The sequence below is a fragment of the Canis lupus genome, chromosome 24 (assembly GCF_048164855.1).
Source record: "Canis lupus baileyi chromosome 24, mCanLup2.hap1, whole genome shotgun sequence".
In the NCBI taxonomy this organism is placed as follows: domain Eukaryota; kingdom Metazoa; phylum Chordata; class Mammalia; order Carnivora; family Canidae; genus Canis; species Canis lupus.
The window spans coordinates 21,253,418-21,280,552 of NC_132861.1; the positions used below are offsets into that span (position 1 = coordinate 21,253,418).

The window sequence follows — 27,135 nt, forward strand, 5'->3', positions numbered from 1 at the left end:
AAATACATATTACCAATAAAATACCCAACTTACACAATCAGTATACTGTACACTACCCATTTAAACTTTTATAAGGAAAGCAAATAATTACTGCTCATGAAATTAACAATAAAAAATATTAAAAAATAAAAAAATATTTTTAAAATTTTAAGGTCATGAAAAATACACAGACTAAAAGTCAGACACGTGAAGTGAAAGTTAAATGTCAACCTCAAGAATAGTTTTTTTAAAAAAAGCTTTCATATTGGCTTGTGTTAAAATGAAATCATTTGTAATTCAAACTGTAAATCAACCTAAATACAATGCCATTTAAAGTATTAGGATAGCCCTTCGGCCCCAGCGGAGGAGCAAGGTCGCGGAGGAGAGCGGGCGTGGTGCTGCAGTTCCCGCCGTCTCGGGGACCGCTGAAGGTCGCAGGACCTTCAGCGGCGCTATGTTGGGACAGAGCATCCGGAGGTTCACGACCTCTGTGGTCCGTAGGAGCCACTATGAGGAGGGCCCCGGGAAGAATTTGCCATTTTCAGTGGAAAACAAGTGGAGGCTACTACTTATGATGACTTTGTATTTTGGATATGGATTTGCTGCACCTTTTTTTTTTATAGTAAGACACCAACTGCTTAAGAAATAAGGATGTTTTAATTGAGCCACTAAACAGATGTGAAAAGGAACATTTTAAGAGGTGCAGTCTCTGAAAAAAGGATCAAACTCTTAAAAAAAAAAAAAGGATCAAACTCTTGAATTCAACATACTCAACATGTTTGTAAATAAACTTATGGCATGAATCTTTAAAAAAAAAGTATTAGGATAAATGTGAACTAAACACTGTATTAAGAATTAACATTTAAAAAAAAGAATTAACATTAAGGTCACTAGTTTACTTTTTTTTTTAAGATTTTATTTATTTATTCATGAGAGATGCAGAGAGAGAGGCAGAGACACAGACAGAGGGAGAAGCAGACTCCCTACGAGGAACCTGATGCGGAACTTGATCCCAGGACCTAAGGATCATGACCTGAGCCAAAGGTAGGCGCTCAACCAAGGAGCCACCTAGGTGTCCCAGGTCACTGGTTTATTATGTAATACTCTTAGTATTTATTTCACTTTACCTTAGGTTTCATTTATAAATATCTAAACAGTTTCTTAAAAGTCTTATGAGAAGTAATCATAAAGTTTTCTATCATGAGCTTGAAATAGTGACAGCTTTCTTAGGGAAAAAGTAGTAACAAGCTGAATGTCTTTCAAAAAAGGAACTATTTAAAGAAATCATGGTATAGCCACACAGTAAAACAATATGCAGCTATTAAAAACAATGCTATGAAGGACACTTAAATGAGGAAAATAGTATTTGCATATTAAAAAGGAGCTTATAAATGCATTATAATCCCTTTAAAAAGTAAACAAAAAATATATACTAATGACTAAAACAACCACCAAAATATTAACAATGATTATCACTAAATTCTAGAATCACAAGTGATGATTTTTACTTTCTTCTCTGTACTTGTCTGTACTTTCCAAATACTTTACAATATATGTATATTATTTTGGTATTCAAATAAAAAGTTACTGAAAAAGATGCACAGTACTAACTTCAGATTGTCTGTAATGAGGACCTGAAATAACAAAATGATGTTACATTATTTGTTTCACCGTGAGATTACATTGTGAAATATGACCTCTTTGCCATTAAATCTTACATTTATTTAAAATGTCCACAACATATACTTCAATCCCTTTCATCTTTAAGAACAATGAAATGGCCAGAAGAAATGCAAGAATAAAGAGAAGTAGCTGACACAGATAATAACACTAGATAACCAGCCTTTGCAGAATTTCAAGTGAACTGTAAATGAAACCTCACCTACAGTGAAGAGTCAGAATAATCAATAGGGAATCCAATCACCTTAAAAAGCACTATCATGGGACTTCCTGATATCCAAAGTTTTATGTCTTTGACACACTTATTTGCAAAAATACCTCAGAGTGTATTAGGAAAAGAAAAAAACTCATCTCACATGCTTAAAAAGCTGAATGAATTAAAATTATGAATGTAACATTTTAAGTTGACATTATCTTCTCAAAGAGTTCATGATACACTTACTTTATTCTAAGGTTGATTTGAATTCTGGCAAAATTGGCATAAAATATTTCCCCACTAACTCTCAAGATCCTCAGCAAAAAATCAATAATGTGTTTCAATCTTTAAAAAAAAAAAAAAAAGAAAAAACTTGAGGCACCCGGACGGCTAGTCAGTTGAGTGTCTGACTCTTGATTTCGGTTCAAGTCATAATCTTGGGATCTTGGGATCAAGCTCAACTCAGGGTTTTCACTCAGTGGGGAGTGAGAAATCTCAGTTGAGATTTTCTTTCCCACTGCCCCTCCCCCAGCCCACTCTCTCTCAAGTAAATAAATCTTCAAGAAAAAAAAAGCAATTAAAAAAAACTACAGTAAAAATGTTTTGCAAGAAAAGACCTTGTAATGATGAGTTAGCAAATTCAAATTCCAGACTCAACTTCCAGTGAGTTTTTTCTGATTCTGCTTTTTCTCAAAAGTAGCATTTTGTAGTAAAAAAAGACCATTGGATTAGGACACATTAAACTAGATTCTGGTTCCCTGCTCTACTAAATACTATCAAAGCTATGACCCAAGCAAAGTCATGTACTATCTAAAACTGTAGGACTGTTTCTGTATTATAAAATGAGTGAAGTAGATTGAAAATGATGGATCCCTGAGATGTCCTTTAGCTCTACAAAACTACGATTCTAAGATGAAAAGTATGGCTCACTAAATGACAACTTCCTTGAAGATTAGAAAAGTGAGCTTCCCTAAAAGTACCCTCAGTTCCTACACTGGTAGTTGGGTGGATAATTAGAATAGCTCCAATTCAGGAAGCACAGATGCTAATCTAGGTTTTCATTCATTCTGTACAGAAACAGATCTGCCTAGCTTCTAGGTAGATGTCAGTCCTTACATGTTTGTCCTTTTGAAGACAAAGAATAAGGCCACACAATCTGTGAGAGGCCATCTGAAGTCATTCCCATCTTGGAAAAAAAGGTAGATCTGAACAAAGCATGAGGTACAGAAAGTCAAACCTTAGACAAGAAGAGAGATTTAGACATTGAGACAAGTTTAAGAACACTTCTAGGGAGATGGAAAGAAGTCTTATGCTATAGAGATATTGGCCAAGACGACAGTCTTCCAAAAAACAACCAAGTAAGCCAGATACACAGAACAGATAAAGGATAATATCTTGAGGCTTTTTGATAAGGTCTTGTTCAACATTATAGCCTGGATTCAGTCCTGAATCTGTGTCCATGTTAGGTCAATTTTGAGGATAGAGAGGTATCATCTGAATCCGCAATGGTTGCAAGAAGTCCAGAACTGGAATCGTGATATGTTCAGACACCCACCTCATATGAAGATTCTCCCTCCACTGCTCAAGCTTAGAAGATAAGGATGTTATTTCACAAAGAGAAGTTAGACAGATTCTCCCCAGGTCTGTGAATGTATAGTTATAATGATAATCCTAATGGAACAGCAGCTAGCCAATCCTGAACTCTAGACAAAAAGACTAAAATAAAATAAATATCAGAGGCCAAGTTGAAAAGAAGGGATTAATTCACCAATATTGGATTCTCCTCTTTGATTATGTTTGATGTGGAGACTGAGAACATGTCCAAAGACGCAAAAGCTTTTCTCTCATCATTATCAGCACTTTCTTTTTTAATTAATAGGCTTATTTTTAAAGCAGTTTTAGTTTTAAAGAAAAACTGAGCAGAAAGTAGAGGGAGTTCCCATATACTCTTGTATCACATTACCCCTATTTTCCCCAATTAATACCTTGCCTTAGGGTGGTACATTTAATAGTCCAATATTGATATATAATTTTTTATATTGATACATTTTTAAGTAAAGTCCATAGTTAACATTAGCATTCACCCTTTGGCTGGTATAGTTCTCTGTTTTGACAAATAACATAATGTATCCATCATTACAATATCATACAGAATAATTTAACTGCCCTAAAAATTGTTCTGCAGCTTTAAAAAACTAATGTAAATCTTTCCCAAATTTATCAGAAATGAGGTAAAAAATGTGAAGCTAATCTCTAATGACTCCAGGCTCTAACAAACTGCAATGTCATTTTATGCTGCAGCTCATAAACCATATGATCCTCATTTATAAGTACATTCATAACCCAGGTCACTGCGTATCATCAGTCTATTGGATTCTCTATCATATAGCGTAAGACCTGAGCAGAGATATTAGCAGTCCTTAAACATTTCACAAACTCATTTTTGTGCTTGTATCTCTCCAGTTTGTGCTCTCTCCTTGGCCCCACAGGACTCTCTTCCATATCATTTGGTCACTGTATTTTTAAAGTTCTGAATATTTTGCTCTCCTACATACGCTTTACTATGCATGTATTTACAATGCCTTTCAAGCTGGGTTACAAAAATTACAAACTACCAGTAGGTGCCACTGTCCAACAAATGATGTTATTGATCACTTGTTGTACAATTAGAGATTTCCAGCTAGAAACAAAGCTATTACTCCTTAAACCAACAACTGAAATGACATACACTGACATGACATGCACTTGACTTAGAACAAGGATACATGTTAGTTCCACATATGTAACAATACACTCAGTATATCTTTTTTTAAAAAGGTACAGATAGGAGCACTTGGGTGGCTCAATTTGGTAAGCATCTGACTCTTGATCTCAGCTCAGGTCATGATCTCAGGGTTGTGAGATCAAGACCTATGTCAGGCTCCACACTAATGTGGAGCTTGCTTAAGATTCTCTCTCTCCCTTTCCTTCTGCCCCATCCCTACTCTCTCCCTCTCTAAAAGAAATAAAGATAAATAAAAAGGTATAGATATACTTATCAACATAAAAGCAAGTACATGTTTCTTGTCCAATAAGAATTTATATGTGATAAATTCTAAACAAAATGTATTTCTTTTATTCATTTTTGGCTAGCTATATGATAAACAGCATCTCACTTCCATATTAGTTATCATTATTTTAGTTTTGAAAGCTTTCATATATAACACCGACCATATATTTAAATAGGACACCAGGATTTTAGCCTATCACCAACATTAACAAGTATAGGATGTATACTATTTGATACATCTACTGGCTCAGGTTTTGATTCTCTAGATTCAAAAGAAAGAATTCTAAAGAAAGAATTAAAATAACCCGAGTCACTTTTCCTTAAAAGAGAACAGGCCTTTGCCAAAAACTAGACCAAGATTGTAAACAAAACAAATTCGTATGTCTTAGTATTATGTTTGTCAAAGTGTATACAGAAGCAGTGTGAAAAATCAATTCCATACTAAATAGCACATAAGAGCACATAGAGTAATACCTGTTTTGAGTAGCTGCCAAGCTTATGCAAACGTTTGTCAATAAGATTTTCTCCAAGTAGTAAACATAAAAGCCCTTCAACCTGAAGGGAGAGGTGGACACTTAAGGTATCCTACAAAAATAAATGCAATGCTATACTATTTGTCAAAATTTAAAATTCATATCCCCTTTGAGTCTTAGCAGTTTCATTCCCACAATTACACTCATATATTCCTACACATACAAAATACACTACATACAAGTATTGCCACTGCATTATAAGTTGTAATGGCAAAAGATCAGAAGCAACCTAACTGCCCATCAAGAGGCAACAGGTTAAATCAATTATGGTATACCCAGAAGACAGACATTACTTGTCTTTTAATTCAGCCATTAAAAGTAACGCAGCAGTCACATAAGACCACATATCAAGGGGGTGCCTGGGTGGCTCAGTTAAGCATCCGCCTTTGGCTCAGGTCATGATCCCAGTATGATGGGGTGCCCCACATGTGGCTCCCTGCTCAGTGGGGAGTGTGCTTCTCTCTCTCTCCCCTCTGCTTGCGTGCTCTCTATTGCTCAAATAAATAAAAATCTAAAAAAAAAAAAAAAAAGACCACATATTGTATGATTTTGTTTATATGAACTGTCCAGAATAGGGAAATCCAGAGAGACAAGGTAGATTAGTGGTTACAAGAAGCTGGGGAGATTGGAGGAAAATGCGGAGTGAATGCTAAAAGCGACAGGTGTCTTTTAATATGAGGAAAATGTCTAAAATATATTGTGATGATGATAGAACAATTCTGTAACTATACTAAAAGCCACTGAATTGTATACTCTAAGTGGGTGAATTGTATGATATGTGAGTTGTATTTCCATAAAGCTGTTATTTTAAAATATAAAGCAGTTCTATACAGAATAATATGGATCAACTCTAAGATATATTGTATTATGAATAAAGCAAGGTACAGAACACTGAATAGTATGATACAACTGGTGTTTTCTTTTTACATATATATTTATATATTGTATATTCATATAACTACACACTTACATATTTATATATTGTATGTATACACACATTTTATTGGCTTGTAATATGAATTACTGAAGACACTAGTTAACAGTAATTGCTTTTGAGGAAAGAAACTAGATGATCAGGAGAGAGAAGACTCACTTTTCAATCTATGCCTTTTTGTACTTCTGAATTTTGTATCATGTTTTATTATCTATTGAAAACACATTTTTAAAGTAATGTATCCATTATAGTGTCAATTCATCGAATATTGTTTCTCATATTCAATGTTTTCTAATAGTAAGATTTATCCATGATGAGAAAATTTTATTTTAGATTTGAATAACAAAGCTTAGTAACTAATTGATCTTTAAAAAGTCAATAACATTAGACCGCGAATAATAGCCTAATTTGTTATTTTCCCTGTTTCTTGCTTTTCCTGTTAAGATTTGCCTCTTAATAGTTTTCCTTAACTGGAAACTCCATTTGAAGGTGACCAGATAAACTAACATAAGAAGAAACATCTGTTAATGTTGAGGCTTGTCAGTTCTATTAAAAGATCTGGTGATGAATCTGGTTGAAACTACTACCTAAAATAAATAAATAATCCATAAAATCAATTTAATTCCTCTATTTCAACCTGCACTTTGCTTCTGACCAATTAAACATATTCATACTATGAATCCTGCTAAATATATATGGCCATCATAAAAAAGGCCACCCTATGAAGTGGTCACATTTTTAGCAATAGGTTTTTTTTTTTAGTACAAATTGTACTGGAAAGTAAGATCTTTAGGAAAGGCTATATAAAACACTCATAAAACTTCCCTTTGTATACAAATTGGATTCCCCATTACTTAGCCTGTTGCCTTGACAACTAATTCACTCTGACAAAATTAAGCATTGCTTCTATGGTGTTTCCATAGCATCATACATGTTCATCTACTGTACATTCATCATATAGCACTATAATTGTTTATATGTCTTTCTCACTGTACTTAGCTCCTTGTAGCAGAAATATCTTTTTCTTTTTTTATAATTTTGGAACCCTTGCACATAAGAGACACTCCAGGAAATCTGCTGAGTTATTATGAGTTAGAGACACTTGTGTTATCCTTTTATCATTCAGCTTTTAAATCATCATAAACTGGAATTAACTCTTCATCACCCACACTACTGTAATCCCTAACAGAGGGAAGCAAATACATGCAACCCCAAATCACAAATAATCTATTCTGTATATGGCTAAACTAGGCTAATACTAAAATCAATCAGGTTGCATAAACATACATAAACAGAAAGCAGTGTCAAAATGACAGTACACATTTTGGATTATCTTTTTTTTTTAAGATTTTATTTATTCATTCATGAGAGACACGGGGGGAGGGGGGAGAGAGGGGGAGAGAGAGAGAGAGAGAGAGAGAGGCAGAGACACAGGCAGAGGGAGAAGCAGGCTCCATGCAGGGAGCCCGACGTGGGACTCGATCCTGGGACTCCAGGATCACGCCCTGGGCTGAAGGCAGGGGCTAAAGCGCTGAGCCACTCAGGGATCCCCTATCTTTTTTTTTTTCTAAAATGGTTATATCTAAACCAGAGTCATTTATCAAATGTTCATGGATTTGGAATACTTGAATTTAGCTAGTCTCTGTGACTTAACAATGAACTGAGATGAAGGCACATAACAGAGTACAAGGGTTATCAGGATATTTTGACATTTCCCTAAGCCTTGCTAGTTTGGCATCACTGCCAAATAAAACACAATCCCAGCACACAAGCTGGAACCATTAGTGACTTGAAATGGAATCGTGGCAAAGGTCTACTCCAGTCTACTCTCTTACAAACAACCAATGAACCAAAATGTCTTTTCTGTATATGGTAATTAATTCTTTAATACCTACAATAAGCTAGGACAAAGATTCCATGGCTAACTGGCAGAGGTATATGAAAACAATCATTTTATTTAAAAGTCGAATAAATACCTACACCAAAAATTTTTTTTTAAGATTTCATTTACTTATTCATGAGAAACAGAGAGAGGCAGAAGCAGGCTCCCTCTGGGGAGCCCTATGAGGGACTTGATCCCAGGACCCCAGGACCATGCTCTGAGCTGAAGGCAGACGCTCAACCACTGAAGCTACCCAGGCACCCCCTTACAACAAATTTTTATCAGACCAGTCAAAGAGTGATACTGCAGGTTGAAGTTTTAGCACTTTATTACCCTCTTTAACTAATCCAGGTAATCTGTGTATGGTTTTGGATTTTTTCTAATATCCATTTGGTCCAAGGACAGTTTATACTTTTTCTAATGCCATGGTTCTTATGTCCTTGATAAATTAAACTTTTGTTTATATTATCTGTATTCTGCTGAACTGATGATTCACAAAGAACTCTAATTTCCAGATAAATTATTTCTTAAAAAAGATTTCATTTATTTATTTGACACAGAGAAACAGAGCACAAGCAGGGAGAAACGTCGGAGGGAGAGGAAGAGGCAGACTCCCCACTGAGCCAGGAGCCCAATGTGTGGTTCCATCCATGGCTGAGATCATGACCAGAGCCAAAAGCAGAGGCTTAACTGACTGAGCTACCCAGGCAGCCCTAGATAAATGATTTTTGATATTACTGTGGGACTTCTTGAGATTTTTGAAATACTAAACTATGTTTCTTAAAACTAGAATCTACTTTGTTACATGGTTTCCTTATAAATTTGTGGAATCCCAGATACTCAAGGTAGCATTCATAATTTTCATTTTGTACTTCTAACTGGATTAGTACTAATTTTATACATGTTTAACTGGTCTGGACACTTTGGAATTCCACTTGGGCAAGGTTTCTGACTAATCTTAATGTCATCATAATTAATACTTGCACATTCACCATTTCTGGCCCTATTTTGGCAGAAAAAAAAATATGTACAATTATGAATATTTTGCATTTCATGCTTAGGAGAATTTAGTATGTTTTTATGTAGGTATTTTAAAGAAATTTCAACTGCTTCTATAATCCTGTGAACTAAACACATCTTCTGATAGATACCTATATGCTGCATTGTTTCAGTCACTTCTGGGAGGCCTTGTAATGTTAGTAGATCAGAAAACAGACTGGCATCTAAAATATGGCCTCTTTCTTGCCTAGGTGGCTCCTTTGGCAAAGCATCCAACTCTTGATTTTGGCTCATGATTTCAGGGTTGTAGAACTAAGAAGCCCTGCATCCGTCTTCACACTCAGCAAGGAGTCTGCTTCTGTCCCCCTCCCTCTGCATATGTTTGTGATCTCTTTATAAATAAATCTTGTTTAAAAATTAAAAAATAAAATAAATAGTTGCTCAGCAAACTGAGCAACTTAACCTTTTCAAGATGAGCTTTGGCAAAAGTTTTCACTTATAAAGATTCTGCATTCTTATTTTGGTCAAAGTGGAGGTTGGTTTTATAACTTTGTCTTGAAGATTGTATCAATACACTCACATTTCATCAGTCTTTCCCTTCGTCTTGAAGATTACTTAGCACACTGTGAAAATTTAAGTTGAAGGAGGAAATATCAAAATGAGACTTAAGTGATTTGTAGAATGCCTGGTGTTCATGTGTACAGGTGACTACTGAGTGGAATAGAACTTTTAAAAATTTAAGGTAATCAATTTGAAGACCAACAAACCAGCTGTAAGTTGTATATTTTAATTTATTTTAAAAGCCTTAGCATAAGTTAAGAATTGGAAAATTTCTTTAGCTTTTAGAAAGCTACATTTTAATTCCAATCATTGTTTTAATATTTTCCAATTACCTGTAACTGACAGATCAAGTTAATTGGCTTTGCATCCCATTTAATCCATCAGTATTTTCAAGCTATGAGGAATGTCCAAAGTAAGCACAAGAAAAGGAACAGGTGCATAATAATGTTCTACTTGTCTTAAGAAATCTCTGATTTTTGTGCAATTAGCCCAAATCAAACTTGCTTTGTCTTACAAGTGAATTGCATCTTTATTGGCTTGAATTTTTTTACATCTTTAACAAGAATATAAGTGTTCCTGATAGATTTTCTCCAGGAGGCTAGCTCTACTGTAAGCTTCCCCATGTGACTTCTACTATTTTGAAAATTTTTAAACAGCCACATCTATTAAACAGTCATCTTCATTGTTGGCCACTCCAACATATGCCTGGTTTTAAAAACCTTAGTTCCTCTAAGCAGTGCCTCATGCATACATAACAGTACTTTTTGGTGCCAGAGTATTCAGTCTCATTTCTGTTACCACTTTCTTCCTCCCGTGCCACCACACAATGAGCCTCAGCACCTCCATTTATTCATTAAAGAGACAATTACAGATAAAAATCACTGTTAAAATCTTGCTACTTCATAAATTGACTTCTAAAAAGATGTTTCTTTCTCCTGAGCCTGTGTAAATATCTTTTTATCCCTCAAACTTTTCTTTGTATTGAAATTCTTTTTTTTTTTTTTTTTTTTTGTATTGAAATTCTAACATGAACCCTGGATTGCTCTCTAGGGTACAATGAGGTACAGTGAAAGGCATGTTGTCTATTTTGAAAACAAACATTATGTGACCCCTGGTAATTCTTTTTCTGTCAGAATACCAACTTTCTGGAGAAATCAGTATGTCAATTATTGGTTGCTTGGTGAAATGTGTAAATGACATCACATATGCAGCCCTGTTTGATTATTTCCTCTGGTTTATACTATTATTAAAAGCATGTTGTATAATAGACTTATTCAAATATTTTAAATATAGAGAAATTTGTTTCTGTAAGATACACAAGAAATACATTTAGGCAATATACACATTACTTGGAAAGCTCTGCTTTGGGATGCCTGGTGGCTCAGTGGTTGAGCATCTGCCTTCAGCTCAGGGCATGATCCCAGAAACCCAGGACAGAGTCCCACATCGGGCTCCCTGCATGGAGCCTGCTTCTCCCTCTGCCTGTGTCTTTGCCTCTCTCTCTCTCTCTCTCTGTGTCTCTCATGAATAAATAAATAAAATCTTAAAAAAAAAAAAAAGAAAGCTCTGCTTGGATAGTGACAAAATCTAAATTAATTAGCAAATGTATCCCAGTGAGCAATAAATCAAAGAACATTCCAAGAAGAGAGAAGGATACTTAAAATGGAAATAGTTCTCCAAAACTACACAATTTGGAGTTTAACAAGTGGATATGTTACCAACACCCACTCCCCAACTTAACCTGAAATTCTTACATTCAACTCTTAAGAGGTCTTAATTTATAACTAATTTTTAAATGAGAAATTTCTCTTGTGTTTTCAGTCTGAGAGTAATCATTTACTAGAAAATGCATTGTGGGGTGCCTGGGTGGCTTAACTTGATTTCAGCAAAGATCATAATCTCAGGATCATGAGATCAAGAATCATGTCAGGCTCCACACCCAATGTGGAGCCTGCTTAAGATTCTCTCTCTCTCTCTTAAAAAAAGAAAAAAAAAATGCAATGTGGTTTATGCAAACAAAACAGCCTGGCATTACTCTTGGTCTCTTCCTTGAGGGTAGTACAGAGACTGGCAGTGTGGGCAGGTGTAGCCATTTTAGTCCTGTCAAGACACAGTCATGCCCTCACACATTACACTACTCAAGAATTCAGTAACAGTGAAGATTTCATATTCCTATTCTGATACTCAAATATGCCTGGTGATGGCAATGTACTTACAAACACAGGAACAATCTCTGCTATTATTGTACAAAGCCATAAGGATACATAAACTATATTCTAAAAGAAAGTAAAACTGTCACTATTTGCAAATGACATCATATACATACATACATACATATACATATAAAGAGTCCACCAAAAATATACTAGAATAAATGAATTTAGTAAACTTGCAGGATACAAAACCAATACAGAAATCTGTTGGATTTCTATACACTAATTATGAACTAGAAGAAAAAAATTTTTTAAAAATCTCATTTACAATTACACCAAAAGGATAAAATACTTAGGAATAAACTTAACCAAGGAGGTGAAACCTAATACTCTGAACCCTATAAGACACTGATGAAGAAACTGAAGATGATACATATAAATGGAAAGATATTCCACGCTTACGGATTAGAAGAATTGTTAAACTGTCCGTACTACCCACAGTAATCCCTATTAAAATACCAATAGTAATTTTTCACAAAACTAGAAGAGTCCTAAAATTTATATGGAATCACAAAAGACCCCAAATAGCCAAACTTACTTACTCTTTCCTTCTTTCTTTCTCTCTCTCTCTCTTTCTTTCTTATGCAATCACTGCACCCAACGTGGAGCTTGAACTCACGACCCCATGATTTAAGAGTCACACGTTCTACCAACTGAGCCAGTCAGGTGCCCCCACCCAAAATAATCTTGAGAAAGAAGAACAAAGCTGGAGGTATCAAGAGCCCAGATTTCACACTATATTATAAAACTACAGCAATCAAAGCAGTATGGTACTGGCACAAAAACACATAGATCAATGGAACAGAATGGAGGCCCAGAAATAAACTCTCTTTTTATATGGTCAATTAATCTATTACAAAGGTGACAAGAATTTACAAAAAAGAAAATACAGTCTCATCAATAAATGGTGTTAAGAAAACTGAACAGCAAAAGAAGGAAACTGGCTATGTAAATAGCTAAGAAATGGAAACAACCTAAATGAGCATTCATGATAGATGAATGGATAAAGAAGATGTGATACATATATATACACAGTGGAATATTACTCAACCATGAAAAGAAGAAAAACTTAGCCATTGGCAACATGGATGGACCTAGAGGGTGTTATGTTAAGCGAATAAGAGAGAGAAAAGGACAAATGACATGATTTCACTTGGACGTGGAATCTTAATAACAAAATGACTCAACAAAAACAGAAACAGACTCATAAATAACAGAGAACTGATGGTTGCCAGAGGGGAGAGGGATGGAGGGACGGGCAAAATATGTAAAGAGGATGAAGAGGTACAAGCTTCCAATTATAAAATAAATATGTCATACGGATAGAAAGTACAGCATAGGGAATATAGTCAGTAATACTGTAAAAACTTTGTATAGTACACAGATGGTAGCTAACCTATCATGGTGAACATTTCATAATATACATAATTTTTGAATCACTATATTGTACATCTGAAACTAACATAATATTGTATGTCAACTATACTTCAATTTTTTAAAAAAGAAAAACGTTTTCACTGACCTGGTGCAACTACATTCACTCTAATTTTCTTTCTTGCTACTTCTTTAGCAAGAGCACGTGAAAATCCAACTAGTCCTCCTTTACTTGCACTGTACACAGACTGGCCAGAATTGCCTTTTAAACCAATAATACTTCCTAGAAAAAATAAAACAAAAGCAAATTTAATTAATGAGTTATTTGAATATTTAAATAATTTACAGTTAACAAAGCACAAACCATTTTGCCTTGTCCTTTGCTAAAATTAGGAGTTCTAAACACTGTCATTTGAGTAATAAGACTTAGGGTTGGAGTCTGCTTCAGATACAAAAAGAAAACAGGTTCTGAAAGAAGCTCATGTAAAACCTCAAATGTCAGGCAGGAGCTTGAGAATTGATCCATTAAGTAAAAGAAACCCACTCTCATCTCTGAGTAGGTCAGATATGGCCCTATAAAGTGTCCAGTAGGAAAGATTAAAACCTGGCTGACTGATTTTATGGGTTCTACAATGCCGACATGAGAAAGTATTCATTTCTACCTAAAAATATAGTTCATCTGAAGATAAATCTCACTAAATTTGAACTACCATCAATCTAAGTTAACAAAGGTTCAACAGGCAGCCCTGGTGGCTCAGTGGTTTGGCGCTGCCTTCAGCCAGGGCCTGATCCTGGGGACCCAGGATCAAGTCCCGCGTCGGGCTCCCTGCATGGAGCCTACTTCTCCCTCTGCCTGTGTCTCTGCCTCTCTCTCTCTCTGTCTCTCATGAATAAATAAATAAAATCTTAAAAAAAAAAAAGGTTCAACTATAAACTTTTCGTAAAACTGCAGTTTAGTTACCTTCAGTGATGTATTATAACTTGTACTGCCTACTAAAGATTCTTGGGTAGTCTCATTTATATGAATATAAAAGAATATTTATAATTCAAGTATCAACTGTATGCAAATAAATTATTTCAAAACAGAAATAGGGAAGTCATTTTCTGCACCAGTGACCTGTACTTATGATATAAAAATTAATCAAGAACTTCACAAAACCTTTGAAAAATTTTATTTTAGGAAAACATTCCAAACACTTTTTATATTATAATCAACAAGTCCAATATTAAAATATCTGCCTTATATCTTAAAGGCCAGCGAATGACAAAGGAGAGAAAAGAAACATCAGACAGAGGAAATGCAGGTAAACAGCGAAAGGGGTATTTGGGAGAAAGAGAAATCCAGAGACACAAAAAAGAAAGAAAAATATCAGCATCGAAGGAAGGCCAATAGGAAGCTTTAGTTTGCGCCACACTACTGTCCATCTAGTCAGGGAAGTGTTAACCTCTGAAATAATCAGTGAACTTTCTAAGAGTTTAAAGCAGTCCTTTCTGTAAAAAGATTCTCTGACTTGCAATTATGTAACTTTAGCACAATTTTAAAAGCTCTGCATGTATACAAAGGACTGAAGTGGGCTTTTAAAATATATCTAAAAAGGGAATAGTTTAGTGTTAAACAAATAAACCCACATTATCAGGTGATATATATGGGCCAGTAAACCAGCTTCTGAGAATGCAAAAACATCACCTGGCTGTGTTGGAAAGTAAAGGTCGACTAATCTTTCACTGTTTAATCATTTACTAATCTTAATTCTAAGAAACTGATTTCCTACATTTTTAAGGGTTAACGTCAAAAATGTCCTAATTCTTATTAGCACAGTATTCTTTTCTCATTTTCCAAAGAGAAAAACCCTACATTTTGGTTTGGAAAGCCATTTCCTAAATTAAAACAACAGGGCCATTTACTTAAATGGAGCGGCATTCCCCGTTTATGGCCTTTTAAGGTATTACTGATTAAAATTAAAAGGCAGGGGATCCCTGGGTGGTACAGCGGTTTAGCGCCTGCCTTTGGCCCAGGGCGCGATCCTGGAGACCCGGGATCGAATCCCACATTGGGCTCCCGGTGCATGGAGCCTGCTTCTCCCTCTGCCTATGTCTCTGCCTCTCTCTCTCTCTCTCTCTCTCTGTGACTATCATAAATAAAAATTTTAAAAAAATTAAATTAAATTAAATTAAAAGGCAGACAATATGCTGCTATTTTCAAATTGCCAAACTGAAAGGAAATTTTAAGTCATTTTGCGTTTTAAAGTCTACAAGCACATACTACACGGTTTATCTGCCCCATGGGTCAGATGAACTGAAGACTAGGGGTTATTTACATTCATTTGAAAAAAATCATTCCCTTCAGAAAACTTCCTCCTAAACCTGTATACTATATTTATAGTAACACATGCAACTGCTACAGAGATCATTTTTTAGCCCCCACTACCTAAAGTTTTTCAATTCCTTATCCATATTTTAAAAATTAGGTATCACATGGAAAATCAGGATGTCTAATTTCTCTTAAATGGCTGGCAAAACAGAGACCAGATCTGTGCATAGCAACAATCAACTGCATCTAAACAGTGGCTGCCCTGGCCTTTCCACATGGCCTCTGGACACTGAAGCTGGGCATCTTTTGTCATGTATCATATGGCTTGTACTGTCATTTTTCTAATACTGGTGATGTCATTCATTTAACATCTGCTTGACCACTAGAGAGATGTAAATTTGCAATTCCTGTTTTACCCATTAACTGTTTAATTAAATCCTGTTTCCACAGATAGTAAAAAGACCCATTTCATCCAAGTTTCACACGTGACTAAGCTCCAAATTAATCAATTAAATATTTTTATGGCACTATGAGATAAGTCTAATTTCACAGGTGAAGACTCACCTACATTAACAATAGACCCTCTCTGCTGCTGAATCATAGTCTTCAAGGCAGCTTTACAAGTCAACATGGAACCCAAGAGGTTAGTATGAAGCTGAGATATCATATCTTCAGTTTTTGTTCTTACTAAAAGGCTGTCCCTACAAAAAAAAAAAAAAAAAAAAACAAAACAAAAAACAAAAAAAAACAGTAGCATGTAAATTAAAAATGAGATAAAACAAATTTTAAAGATAAGAATACATGATATTTTAACTGAAAGTAGAGTATCAGAAATATATTTGGGCTAGAATACCTACAGACTCCCACTTTAAACTGATTTTAAGGGGCACTAAAATAACTCATAAATCAGAACAGATAAACTTAGAAGACAGGTTGAATGGCAAATATTCCTAATCGCTAAAAGTAATACCATGTAGCCAAAATATCTTAAACGAACTGAGCAACTGCCATTATAGTAAGCCCTGTTTAGCAATAAAATACATTATGCTAAATATTGTCCTAAATTCGTCTTTTAAAAAGAAAAAAATACCTAATAATAAAATACCTCTAATACAAGTTCATGAACTTACACAAGGCTGACAGAAGCCAGAATGGTGGTTATCTACAAGGAAGTATTAACTGGGAAGAAACTGCTAGAGTGCTGAAAAAGTTCTATAGTTCAATATGGGTGTGATTACAATGTTAAAATTCATCGAAATGTATCCTTATTGTGTATCTCAATTTGTATTTTATAAGAAAAGAATGTATAGATTGACAAAGTTTTAAAATATATACACATATATATTTTTAAAATATTTTATTTATTTATTCATGAGAAACACAGAGAGAGAGAAAAGCAGAGACACAGGCAGAGGAAGAAGCTGGCTCCATGCAGGGAGCCTGAGGCAGGACTTGATCCCAGGACCCCAGGATCACGCCCTGAGCCAAAGGCAGATGCTCAACCACTCAGCCACCCAGGTGTCCCTTCATATTTTTTAAAATACATATTTTCTTCCAATTAGAAGTAGAGCAAGTTAATATATTTACTCATACCAATCAAAGACATGCTAGAAAAAAAAAAAAAAGTATGAGAAGTGTACTTAAATTTGTGACCAACCTGTTAATTCCAGCAGCATTTACCAAGAAATTAACTCGACCTAAATTTTTCTCCATTTCTTCAAATGTATTTTGAACATCGCGTTCTTTGGCAACATCACAGCTAAATGCCAAATGATCTCCTATACAACAAAGTTAAATTAGCATTATTTATAAATTATAAGTTCAACTTAAAAATTATTCAATATACATTGGTTAAGCATCTACTATGAGTTAAGTCTGTCATTACCAGAACCTAGAGATTAAAAAATGATTATGTCATGAATTTCTGCTCTCAAGGAGTTCAGTCCAATAAAACTCCGGTGGGGGCATGGATGGAGAACAAGGAGAAGTAATACTACAGAACTAAATCTTAAAACTTTTTTTTAGTCAAAAAATGGTAGGGCCTTTTTTTGTGTTCACAAGGCTCTGTAAGACTAATCTAATAATATTTCTGGCTTTGATGGTGACCCCATGCTACTCAATTCAATAGTGTTCTGTGTAATATAGTTCTTTTTTGAAATTTATATCTAATTCTGATCCTAAGAATAAACCCTAGGGTTTCTTCCGCTTTTTTTTTTTACTATGGCATCTATGTTACAATAACTATTATTCAAGACTGACCATTACATAGCAGGAAGCTACAAAAAGACCAAAACTAAAAAACACACAAAAAAAATAACTTTTTACTAAAAACTGTTACTTCCCTTTTTCAAAATGCCCACTTTTTAGAGATGCTTAAACTTCAGAAGAATACACTTCAAAGAAAGCATTCTCTTTAATAACACATCATTTTAATACTCTAAAATGTATATTTTTTTGGAAAACTAAACAACTGCTTATTTTCTGGCTGACTTTACCTAGTATGTTAACACTAAAATTACACTTTCACACTCCTCTGTGACCCACTGCTGGCATTCATCTGAAACTTGGGCCACAATAACCCCTGGAAGCTCAACCAACAGTTTTAACCTATTGTAGCAAACACTAATGGCTTGGGATGATCCCATAAGGAAAACCCACTTTCTCACTCCTTTGTCACCATAACATAGGCAGTGAATATGAGCAGCAAGAAGCATTCATTGAAATTCTCCTGGCTCCGTAACTTTTTTATCCCCCTCTCTCTAAACAGAGTCTAGTATTTTCACAACCCATGTGCACAACGAGGGTGAACAAATCCTAATGTTAAAGGATGCAGCCTCCAGGTGCCTCCCCAGGCCTCTGCTCTTCCCAGTGCTTTCCTGAGAGTGAATGAAGCGCACCCGAGCCTTCTAGTAACTCCATTACAGCATCTTGGCATCTTTCCTACATCCTGTTTCTCCCCACTATCCAGAGACTTAAATTTGCAAAATAGTGCAAAAAACAAGGACTAATCCATTATTAACAAACCAAAATAATTGATTTTAAATGAACCTGAAAAATCTCAATTCACCATTTGTGAGAGCCACCAGAACGATTTAATGACCTGTTGAGCGCTGATGGATGTGGGAGAGCCAGAACAAGAACGGACGGAGTCCGTCTATGACACGGCTCTGTGCCCTCGCAGGCGGACACAGCCTCGGCAGCACCGCAGGGGCCTCCGCGCCCAACTCCTCTGGGCCCAGGTCTCCTCCCTCCGGACAGGCAGGTGAGCAGGAGCCTCAGGGAGGTGGGGGCTCAGTTCACGGGGCCTCCCAGGAAACCCCAACGTGCACCCCTCGGCGCCGGCCGCGCGGACACGCTCTGCGGGGAACCGGCCCGTGGGGTTCTCTGCCCGAACCCGCGTCCACACTCGGGACCGGGTGCTCCTGGGCGCGGGAAGCCGAACTCCTAAACCTCAGAGCCAGGAAGGCCAGACCTTCCCGTTTTACAAACGAGGAAACCGGAGGCGCTCGGGCTGCAGCCACAGGGCTGGACAGCTCGGTACCTACCGCCGAGCTCTCCGGCGGCGGCCCTGGCCCCTTCCAGATTTCTGGCGATGACGGCCAGCCGGTAGCCCTTCTGGGCCATCACCTGGGCCACTGCCCTCCCAATGCCCCTGGAGCCTCCGAAAACTGCACACACGCGGTCCATGGCGGACGGCGGAATCGCGAACTCGGAGGAATGAGGGCAGGAGTAGCGACCCCTTTCCAGATGTTCTCTGCCTTTTAAACCACGGAGGCTCCAAGAGAAAGAAAAAAGAAACAAAAACCCAAAACGCCGAGGGAAAAAAAAAAAAAAAAAAAAGCACCGCTTTAGACCTCCTGCCGCGGGACTTCGGCAACCCGGTAGGCGGGGAAGAGGCGCGAAGAGGATGACGTCTACGCATGACGTCAGCGCGCACAGGCTACAGGCCCAGCGCCCTCCGGGAGGCACTGCCCGAAAGAGCCCCGGCGGTCGAGGACTGGCCTGGTAGGGCTGCGCTGCATGCTGGGACTTGTAGTCTTTACTCGGGAGTGGAAGAGGCGTGGGCGCACTGTTTGGTGAGAAATGTACTTAAAGTAACGAAGGCGGGTTGGAGTGACCTCGTAGCCCTTGGGACGTGAGAGCCAGTATTAGAGTTCAGATGACCTGCCATTCCAGTTTGCCTGGAAGTAATGAGGTTAAGACGCTGGACTTAACGTTTTAAAATCAGGAGAGTCCTGTCAACAGAGATAAATTGATTATGGTAGTTAAAACCCAGAATATACATTATTCGGAGTTCCATTGTCTGCCTTTCATCCAAGATTTTGTTTTGGCTAGAGACTAAATGCCCTGCCTATTGCCTAGGAGACTAATGCTCCTCCTATTGAGGAGTGGTCCCCAACTATTAGACTCACGCAAAACCTATCCTACCTGCTCCTCCCCCCAAGTTACAACAGAACTAGACCTCACCCCATGTGGACATTACCTTTCATCTCAAAGGGTGTTGCAAATGCAGTGCCCTGTCAAGAACAGGATATATAGGGCACCTGGGTGGCCCAGTGGTTGAGCGGCTGCCTTCTGCTCAGGGCGTGATCCGGGATCATGGAATCAAGGCCCACAAAGGGCTCCCTGCGAAGAAACTGCTTCTCCTTTTGCCTGTGTCTCTGCCTCTCTGTGTGTCTCTCATGAATAAATAAATAAAATCTTAAAAAAAAAAAAAAAAAAAAAAAACACCATATGGTAGGAACTCAAGAAATCTTAGTTGAGTAATTGAATAGTCTTTCAGGATCGATGAAACAAGCATGGCTGCTGCAAATAAAAACAGGTTCCTACAATTCTAAAGAGGACGTGCTGAGTGTTCTGAAAGTTAATTAGCTAAAAGTTGGGCATTTGTTAGCAAGAATACTGTTAAAGCATCTCTTGATAGAGTGTCATTGCATTAGACAATTCAGAAAAGTAGTTTCTTGGGCCTGGCTACTAAAAAACGCACAGCCTGGGACAACAGGACTAATATACACAAAACACTAGCACGTAGTCTGAAATCCTAAAGTGAAAAATGATATTAATACAACAGCTCAGAGGAAAGGGAGGGAGGTCAATGAAAAACTCCAGGAGTGCATGGAAAAGTTGGATTTGAGGACTGGATACAGTATTTATGAAAGAAGAGGAAGGAAGGAAGGAAAAGGAGAGAAGGAAAATGTAAGCAAATTGGCTGTTGTTTTTTAAATATTATTTTTATTTCACCTAGATCCAAAAGGGATTTGAAATGGCTTGCAAAGATACGCAAGTAAAATCTCACACTCTTTAGGATGGCTCCTATCAACAACAACAAAAAGAAGGAGGACAATAACAAGTGTTAATGAGGACATGGAAAAAATGGCATTCTTCTGCACTATTGGTGGGAATGAAAACTGGTACAGTAGCTTTGGGAAACAGCATGGTGTTTCCTCCAAAGAATTGAAAACAGAATTACCATATAATCTAGCAATTCCATTTCTGGGTATATACTCAAAAGATTGAAGGCAGAAGCAGGGTGACAAGCAATATTTGTATACCCCATTCATAGCAGTGTTATTCACAATAGTTAAAATGTGAAGCAACCCAAAGAACCTTCAACAGATGGTGAATAAGCAAGATGTGGCACCCACATACAAGGAAAGAAATTCTGAAATATGCTACAACATAGATAAACCTTGAAGATATGATGCTAAATGAAATAAGCACATTACCAAAAACAAATATTGTATAATTTCACTTATACGAGGTAGTTAGAATAGTCAGAATCTTAGACAAAAAGGCAAATGGTGATTGCCAGAAACTCAGGGGCAGGGGAGGTTTGAAGAATTATTGTCTAATGGATATAATGTTTCAGTCTTATACTATGAAAAGTTCCTGAGGAATGGTGGCAATGGTTGCACAATATGGCTGTGCTTAGTACTACTGAGCTGTACAGTTAAAATAGTTAAGATAATAAAATTTATGTTGTATTTTACCACAATTTCTAAAATTGGGAGAAAAAACCTCAGTGATACAAATATTAACGTTGACAACAAGAACACTGAATGCAGCATAAGATTTCTTTTTTTTTTTTTTTTTTTTCTTATGATAGTCACACGGAGGGAGAGAGAGAGAGAGGCAGAGACATAGGCAGAGGGAGAAGCAGGCTCCATGCACCGGGAGCCCGACGTGGGATTCGATCCCGGGTCTCCGGGATCGCGCCCTGGGCCAAAGGCAGGCGCTAAACCGCTGCGCCACCCAGGGATCCCAGCATAAGATTTCTTAATGGAGTTTTATGTCCCTAAAGTATACAGCAATATTGTCAAAATACTGTAATTTAAGAGCTCTTTAAACAGTTCTTCTCTGAAGAGTTATACTACAGACCTGATACCAGGTTGTTTACAATTTTTAGAAACTGTTTTAGTTTTATCATTTTTATTTAATTGCCTTTTAATTATATAAAACATTTACATGGTTCTTGATATAAATCACAAGACAGGTACTTCAAAGAAGTATAGCTTTCATCCTTGCCCTGTTTCCTTCCTACCTCTATAAATTGACATTTTAAAAAAAGATTTTATTTATTCATTTGAGAGAGAAAACATGCATGGTGGGTGGGGATGCAGAGGGGGAGAGAGAAGCAGGCTCCCCTGCTGCGCAAGGAGCCATGGTGCTCAATTCTAGGACCCTGAGATCATGACCTGAGCCCAAGGCAGACGCTTAACCGACCAAGCCACCCAGGCATCCCTAAACATTGACATTTTTTTTTGTTAACTTTTTATTTATCCTTCTTTCTTTTCAGAAACATTAGAAAATGCATATATCTTTTCTATTTCACTCTCTTATACAAAAAGTTACATACTATAAATATTGTTCCACATTTTGGTTTGGTTTTGTTTTTTCAGAATAATAGTATATATATTGGAGATCATTCCATAGCTGTATATTGAGATCCTCCTTGTTCCTTTTCACAGCTGCATAGTCCACCATTATGGGGATTATGGGATTATGAGATATATATATCTATATACACACATATATATAATAAGGCGTATTCTTATAGTATCTATTGTAAGCAGAGAATGCAACATCAAAGCAGACTTTTAAGAAAGTGAATATAATAGGAAGTAAACGACATAAACATTCAGATATAAGAATGAATCTTTGGGGATCCCTGGGTGGCGCAGTGGTTTAGCACCTGCCTTTGGCCCAGGGCGCGATCCTGGAGACCCGGGATCGAATCCCACGTCGGGCTCCCGGTGCATGGAGCCTGCTTCTCCCTCTGCCTGTGTCTCTGCCTCTCTCTCTCTCTCTGTGACTATCATAAATAAATAAAAATTTTAAAAAAATTATAAAAAAAAAAAAGAATGAATCTTTGTATATCTGAAACAATGAGGAAATAAACTTGATTACCAGAAAATTGGGATGGTGCTGGATTATAGCAGGACTTAAAGTCAGATGAAGGCATTAAATAAGGAGTTACTTTAACCAGAACTCCCAAAATAAAAGCTGCACTTAAAAACAAATAGTCTAGCAATGATATCAAGATGGGTTGTCTGATTTGTCTAAGCTCTTCTCCCACTACACACTCATAATATGCAATCGTGGAAAGAAAAAGCTCTTTCAGATAAATTACCAATATGTGGGTCAAACTCAAACACCAGCTGTACCCTGGCATCCAGCGTCATAGAGCAATCCACAGAGATTCAATATTTGTGGATAGTTCTGTCAATTTCATACAAAAAGGCTTATATTTTTTCTATACATTGTTATTTTAGCAAAAAGCATGTTTCTAGACCTATTCCATCAATGACAAAGATCATTAATACACAATGGGAGTTGACATTCAGAGTTCTCAAATCTTCCAATTTTTCTCACTGTGTATATGTGCTGAATGGAGCTTTTCTTTTGCCATTTACTTCAGCTTAAACCCCAAAGCTATTATTTACCTTTTTCACCTCTTGATGTGATACCACTACTATCCTGGGTGAGAAAACACTTATCACAACATATCAGCCATTAGCCAGGTTGGTTACTGGCAGAGAAAGTCTCTCCCTAACCCCTTGATAGTGAACTGAGAGTCTGTAAATTAACCTGGGTCTCCTTTCCCAAGCAAGACACTGAAGAAAGCCATCAGGACAGTCTGCCATTAGTCTTTTCTTCTCACTACACCTGTCACTTTTGCAATAATATGTTGACCACATTTTACACTTTTCTTTCACTTAAACTTCCATAAGAATATATTTTCTCTTGACTCCAATTATCGGAAGCACCTGAGAAAATTCCTGTGTGTAAGGACTATTAGACAAATTTTAAATATACATACTTGGCATTATTTTTGTTTGTTTGTTACAAGAGGAATACCACTTAATTACAAAAATAATGTCTAAAAAACAATATTTTTGAAAGTAATTAGCAGTATTGTTCACATTCAATGGAAGAATTGTATGGTATGTGCAATATATCTCAACAAAGCTGTTTTTTAAAAAGTTACTTGAGGGGCACCTGGGTGTCTCAGTCAATTAACCGTCCAACTCCTGGTTTTGACTCAGGTCATGATCTTGTGGCCATGAGATGGAGTCCCACATCAGGCTCTGGGCTTAGAGCAGATCTGCTTCAGATTCTTTCTCACTCTCCCTCTGCTCCCCGCCCCCGCCCCAGTCCTGCATGTGCTCTCAAATAAGTAAATAAAAATAAAATCTTTAAAAAAAAAGTTGAGATCTCAGTGTCCTACTATAGTGGATCTTTGAGCAATACAGAGATTAGGGACACTGACCTTCATGCAGTCAAAAATCCACATAGAACTTTTGATTTCCCCAAGACTTAACTACAAATAGCCTACTCTGGGCCAGAAAACACTAACCAATAACATAAACAGACAATTAACACATATTTTGTATGTTGTATGTATTACATACTGTATTCTTACAATAAAGTAAACTAGAGAAAAGAAAATGTTATTTAAAAAATCATAAAGAAAATATATTTACAAGCTGTGGTCATCAAGACAGTGTGGTACTGGCACAAAAACAAACACATAGATCAATGGAACAGAATAGAGAATCCAGGGATCCCTGGGTGGCACAGCGGTTTGGCGCCTGCCTTTGGCCCAGGGCGCGATCCTGGAGACCCGGGATCGAATCCCACATCGGGCTCCCAGTGCATGGAGCCTGCTTCTCCTTCTGCCTGTGTCTCTGCCTCTCTCTCTCTGTGACTATCATAAATAAATAAAAAAAATAAAAAAAAAAAGAATAGAGAATCCAGAAGTGGACCCTCAACTTTATGGTCAACTAATATTCGACAAAAGAGGAAAGACTATCCACTGGAAAAAAGACAGTCTCTTCAATAAATGGTGCTGGGAAAATTGGACAGCCACATGCAGAAGAATGAAACTGGACCATTCTCTTACACCATACACAAAGATAAACTGAAAATGGATGAAAGATCTAAATGTGAGACAAGATTCCATCAAAATCCTAGAGGAGAACACAGGCAACACCCTTTTTGAACTTGGCCACAGTAACTTCTTGCAAAATACATCCATGAAAGCAAGAGAAACAAAAGCAAAAATGAACTATTGGGACTTCATCAAGATAAGAAGCTTTTGCACAGCAAAGGATACAGTCAACAAAACTAAAAGACAACCTACAGAATGGGAGAAGATATTTGCAAATGACCTATCAGATAAAGGACTAGTATCCAAGATATATAAAGAACTTCTTAAACTCAGCACCCAAGAAACAAACAATCCAATCATGAAATGGGCAAAAGACATGAACAGAAATCTCACAGAAGAAGACATAGACATGGCCAACAAGCATATGAGAAAATGCTCCGCATCACTGGCCATCAGGGAAATACAAATCAAAACCACAATGAGATACCACCTCACACCAGTGAGAATGGGAAAAATTAACAAGACAGGAAACCACAAATGTTGGAGAGGATGTGGAGAAAGGGGAACCCTCTTGCACTGTTGGTAGGAATGTGAACTGGTACAGCCACTCTGGAAAACTGTGTGGAGGTTCCCAAAGAGTTAAAAATAGACCTGCCCTACACCCAGCAATTGCACAGCTGGGGATTTACCCCAAAGATACAGATGCAGTGAAATGCCAGGACACCTGCACCCCGATGTTTATAGCAGTAATGTCCACAATAGCCAAACTGTGGAAGAAGCCTCGGTGTCCATCAAAAGATGAATGGATAAAGAAGATATGGTTTATGTATACAATGGAATATTACTCAGCCATTAGAAGTGACAAATACCCACCATTTGCTTCAACGTGGATGGAACTGGAGGGTATTATGCTGAGTGAAATAAGTCAATCAGAGAAAGACAAACATTATATGGTCTCATTCATTTGGGGAATATAAAAAATAATGAAAGAGAATAAAGGGGAAAGGAGAAAAAATGAGTGGGAAATATCAGAAAGGGAGACAGAACATGAGAGACTCCTAACTCTGGGAAACGAACAAAGGGTGGTGGAAAGGGAGGTGGGCAGGGGTTGGGGGTGACTGGGTGATGGGCACTGAGGGGGGCACTTGATGGGATGAGCACTGGGTGCTATATGTTGGCAAACTGAACTCCAATAAAATATATATATATATATATATATATATATATATATATATATATATATATTCACAGTGCTCTACTGTATTTAGTGAAAAATATCTACATATAAATGGACCCATGTAGTTCAAACCTGTGTTGTTCAGTAGGCAACTACATAGGAGGTTTGAAACTGCAGCTAATTATAAGTGAATTGTAACTTTCACAGGTATTTTTATTACAAGTCAAGATTTATAATACTCAAGATTCCTAATTTAAAGAAAAATTATTTATAATTCATAGTTATGATTTAATATTTGCAGGAATCCTCTTTGTACAACACACTGTACACAGTGCTTCCAATTTTGTGGGTTCATAGATGTGCTGTCACCTTTCCCTGCAGAAGTCTTCAGGCAGTGATCAGCAACTTGCACCACCAAGACTACATGTGGCCAACCTGGCTTCTCCACACAGCCCTTATCTCAAGAAGAAAGATAAGAAAGCTGCTTCAGTGTGGCTCCAACAGATAAAACTTTTGTGATTAAAAAGCAGGGTTGGTTTTCCTGACATTCTTCTATCCAATCTATTTATGTAATCTAAGTTGTAAGGAATGTACTTTTCATCATTTACAAAAGCCTATTTCATCTTGAATAGAAAAAAGTGTGTTCTGTGAGCACTTTTATTTTGTTGAGTTGGCATTCATGACAAAAAGACTGCCAGGGAGTCAAGGCTGCCCATAATGTACTTGATTAAGGCACAAACTTAAAGTTTATTCCTCCCTTCTTTCCCACAGTCCCATCCAATCAGTCACAAAGTCCTGCTGCTTCTCCTTCCCAAGTATCACTCCATCCTCTCAGCAAACCCCATTGCCCCACTAG

At 37.0% G+C, this 27,135-nt stretch overlaps 1 protein-coding gene and 1 pseudogene across 5 annotated transcripts in view; one reads left to right on the forward strand and one right to left on the reverse strand.

Moving 5' to 3' along the window:
* CBR4 (carbonyl reductase 4) overlaps positions 1-19,622 on the reverse strand; it is a 208,805-nt gene extending 189,183 nt beyond the window's left edge. For 4 of the 5 annotated variants that reach the window (XR_012016379.1, XM_072795921.1, XM_072795924.1 and 1 more), the window contains exons 1-4: positions 19,257-19,618; positions 17,369-17,489; positions 16,276-16,412; positions 13,549-13,683 (exon numbers count right to left, since the gene is read on the reverse strand). Coding sequence is in view for 4 of the 5 variants with exons in the window: in XM_072795921.1 (XP_072652022.1) it covers positions 13,549-13,683; positions 16,276-16,412; positions 17,369-17,489; positions 19,257-19,398 (535 nt within the window). In the remaining variant the exon portion in view is untranslated. Of the gene's footprint in view, positions 1-13,548; positions 13,684-16,275; positions 16,413-17,368; positions 17,490-19,256 lie in introns of all 5 variants that reach the window. The other variant, XM_072795920.1, reaches the window with a different exon arrangement.
* On the forward strand, positions 418-681 carry LOC140615868 (cytochrome c oxidase subunit 7C, mitochondrial pseudogene; annotated as a pseudogene).
* Positions 19,623-27,135: the final 7,513 nt, after the last annotated feature.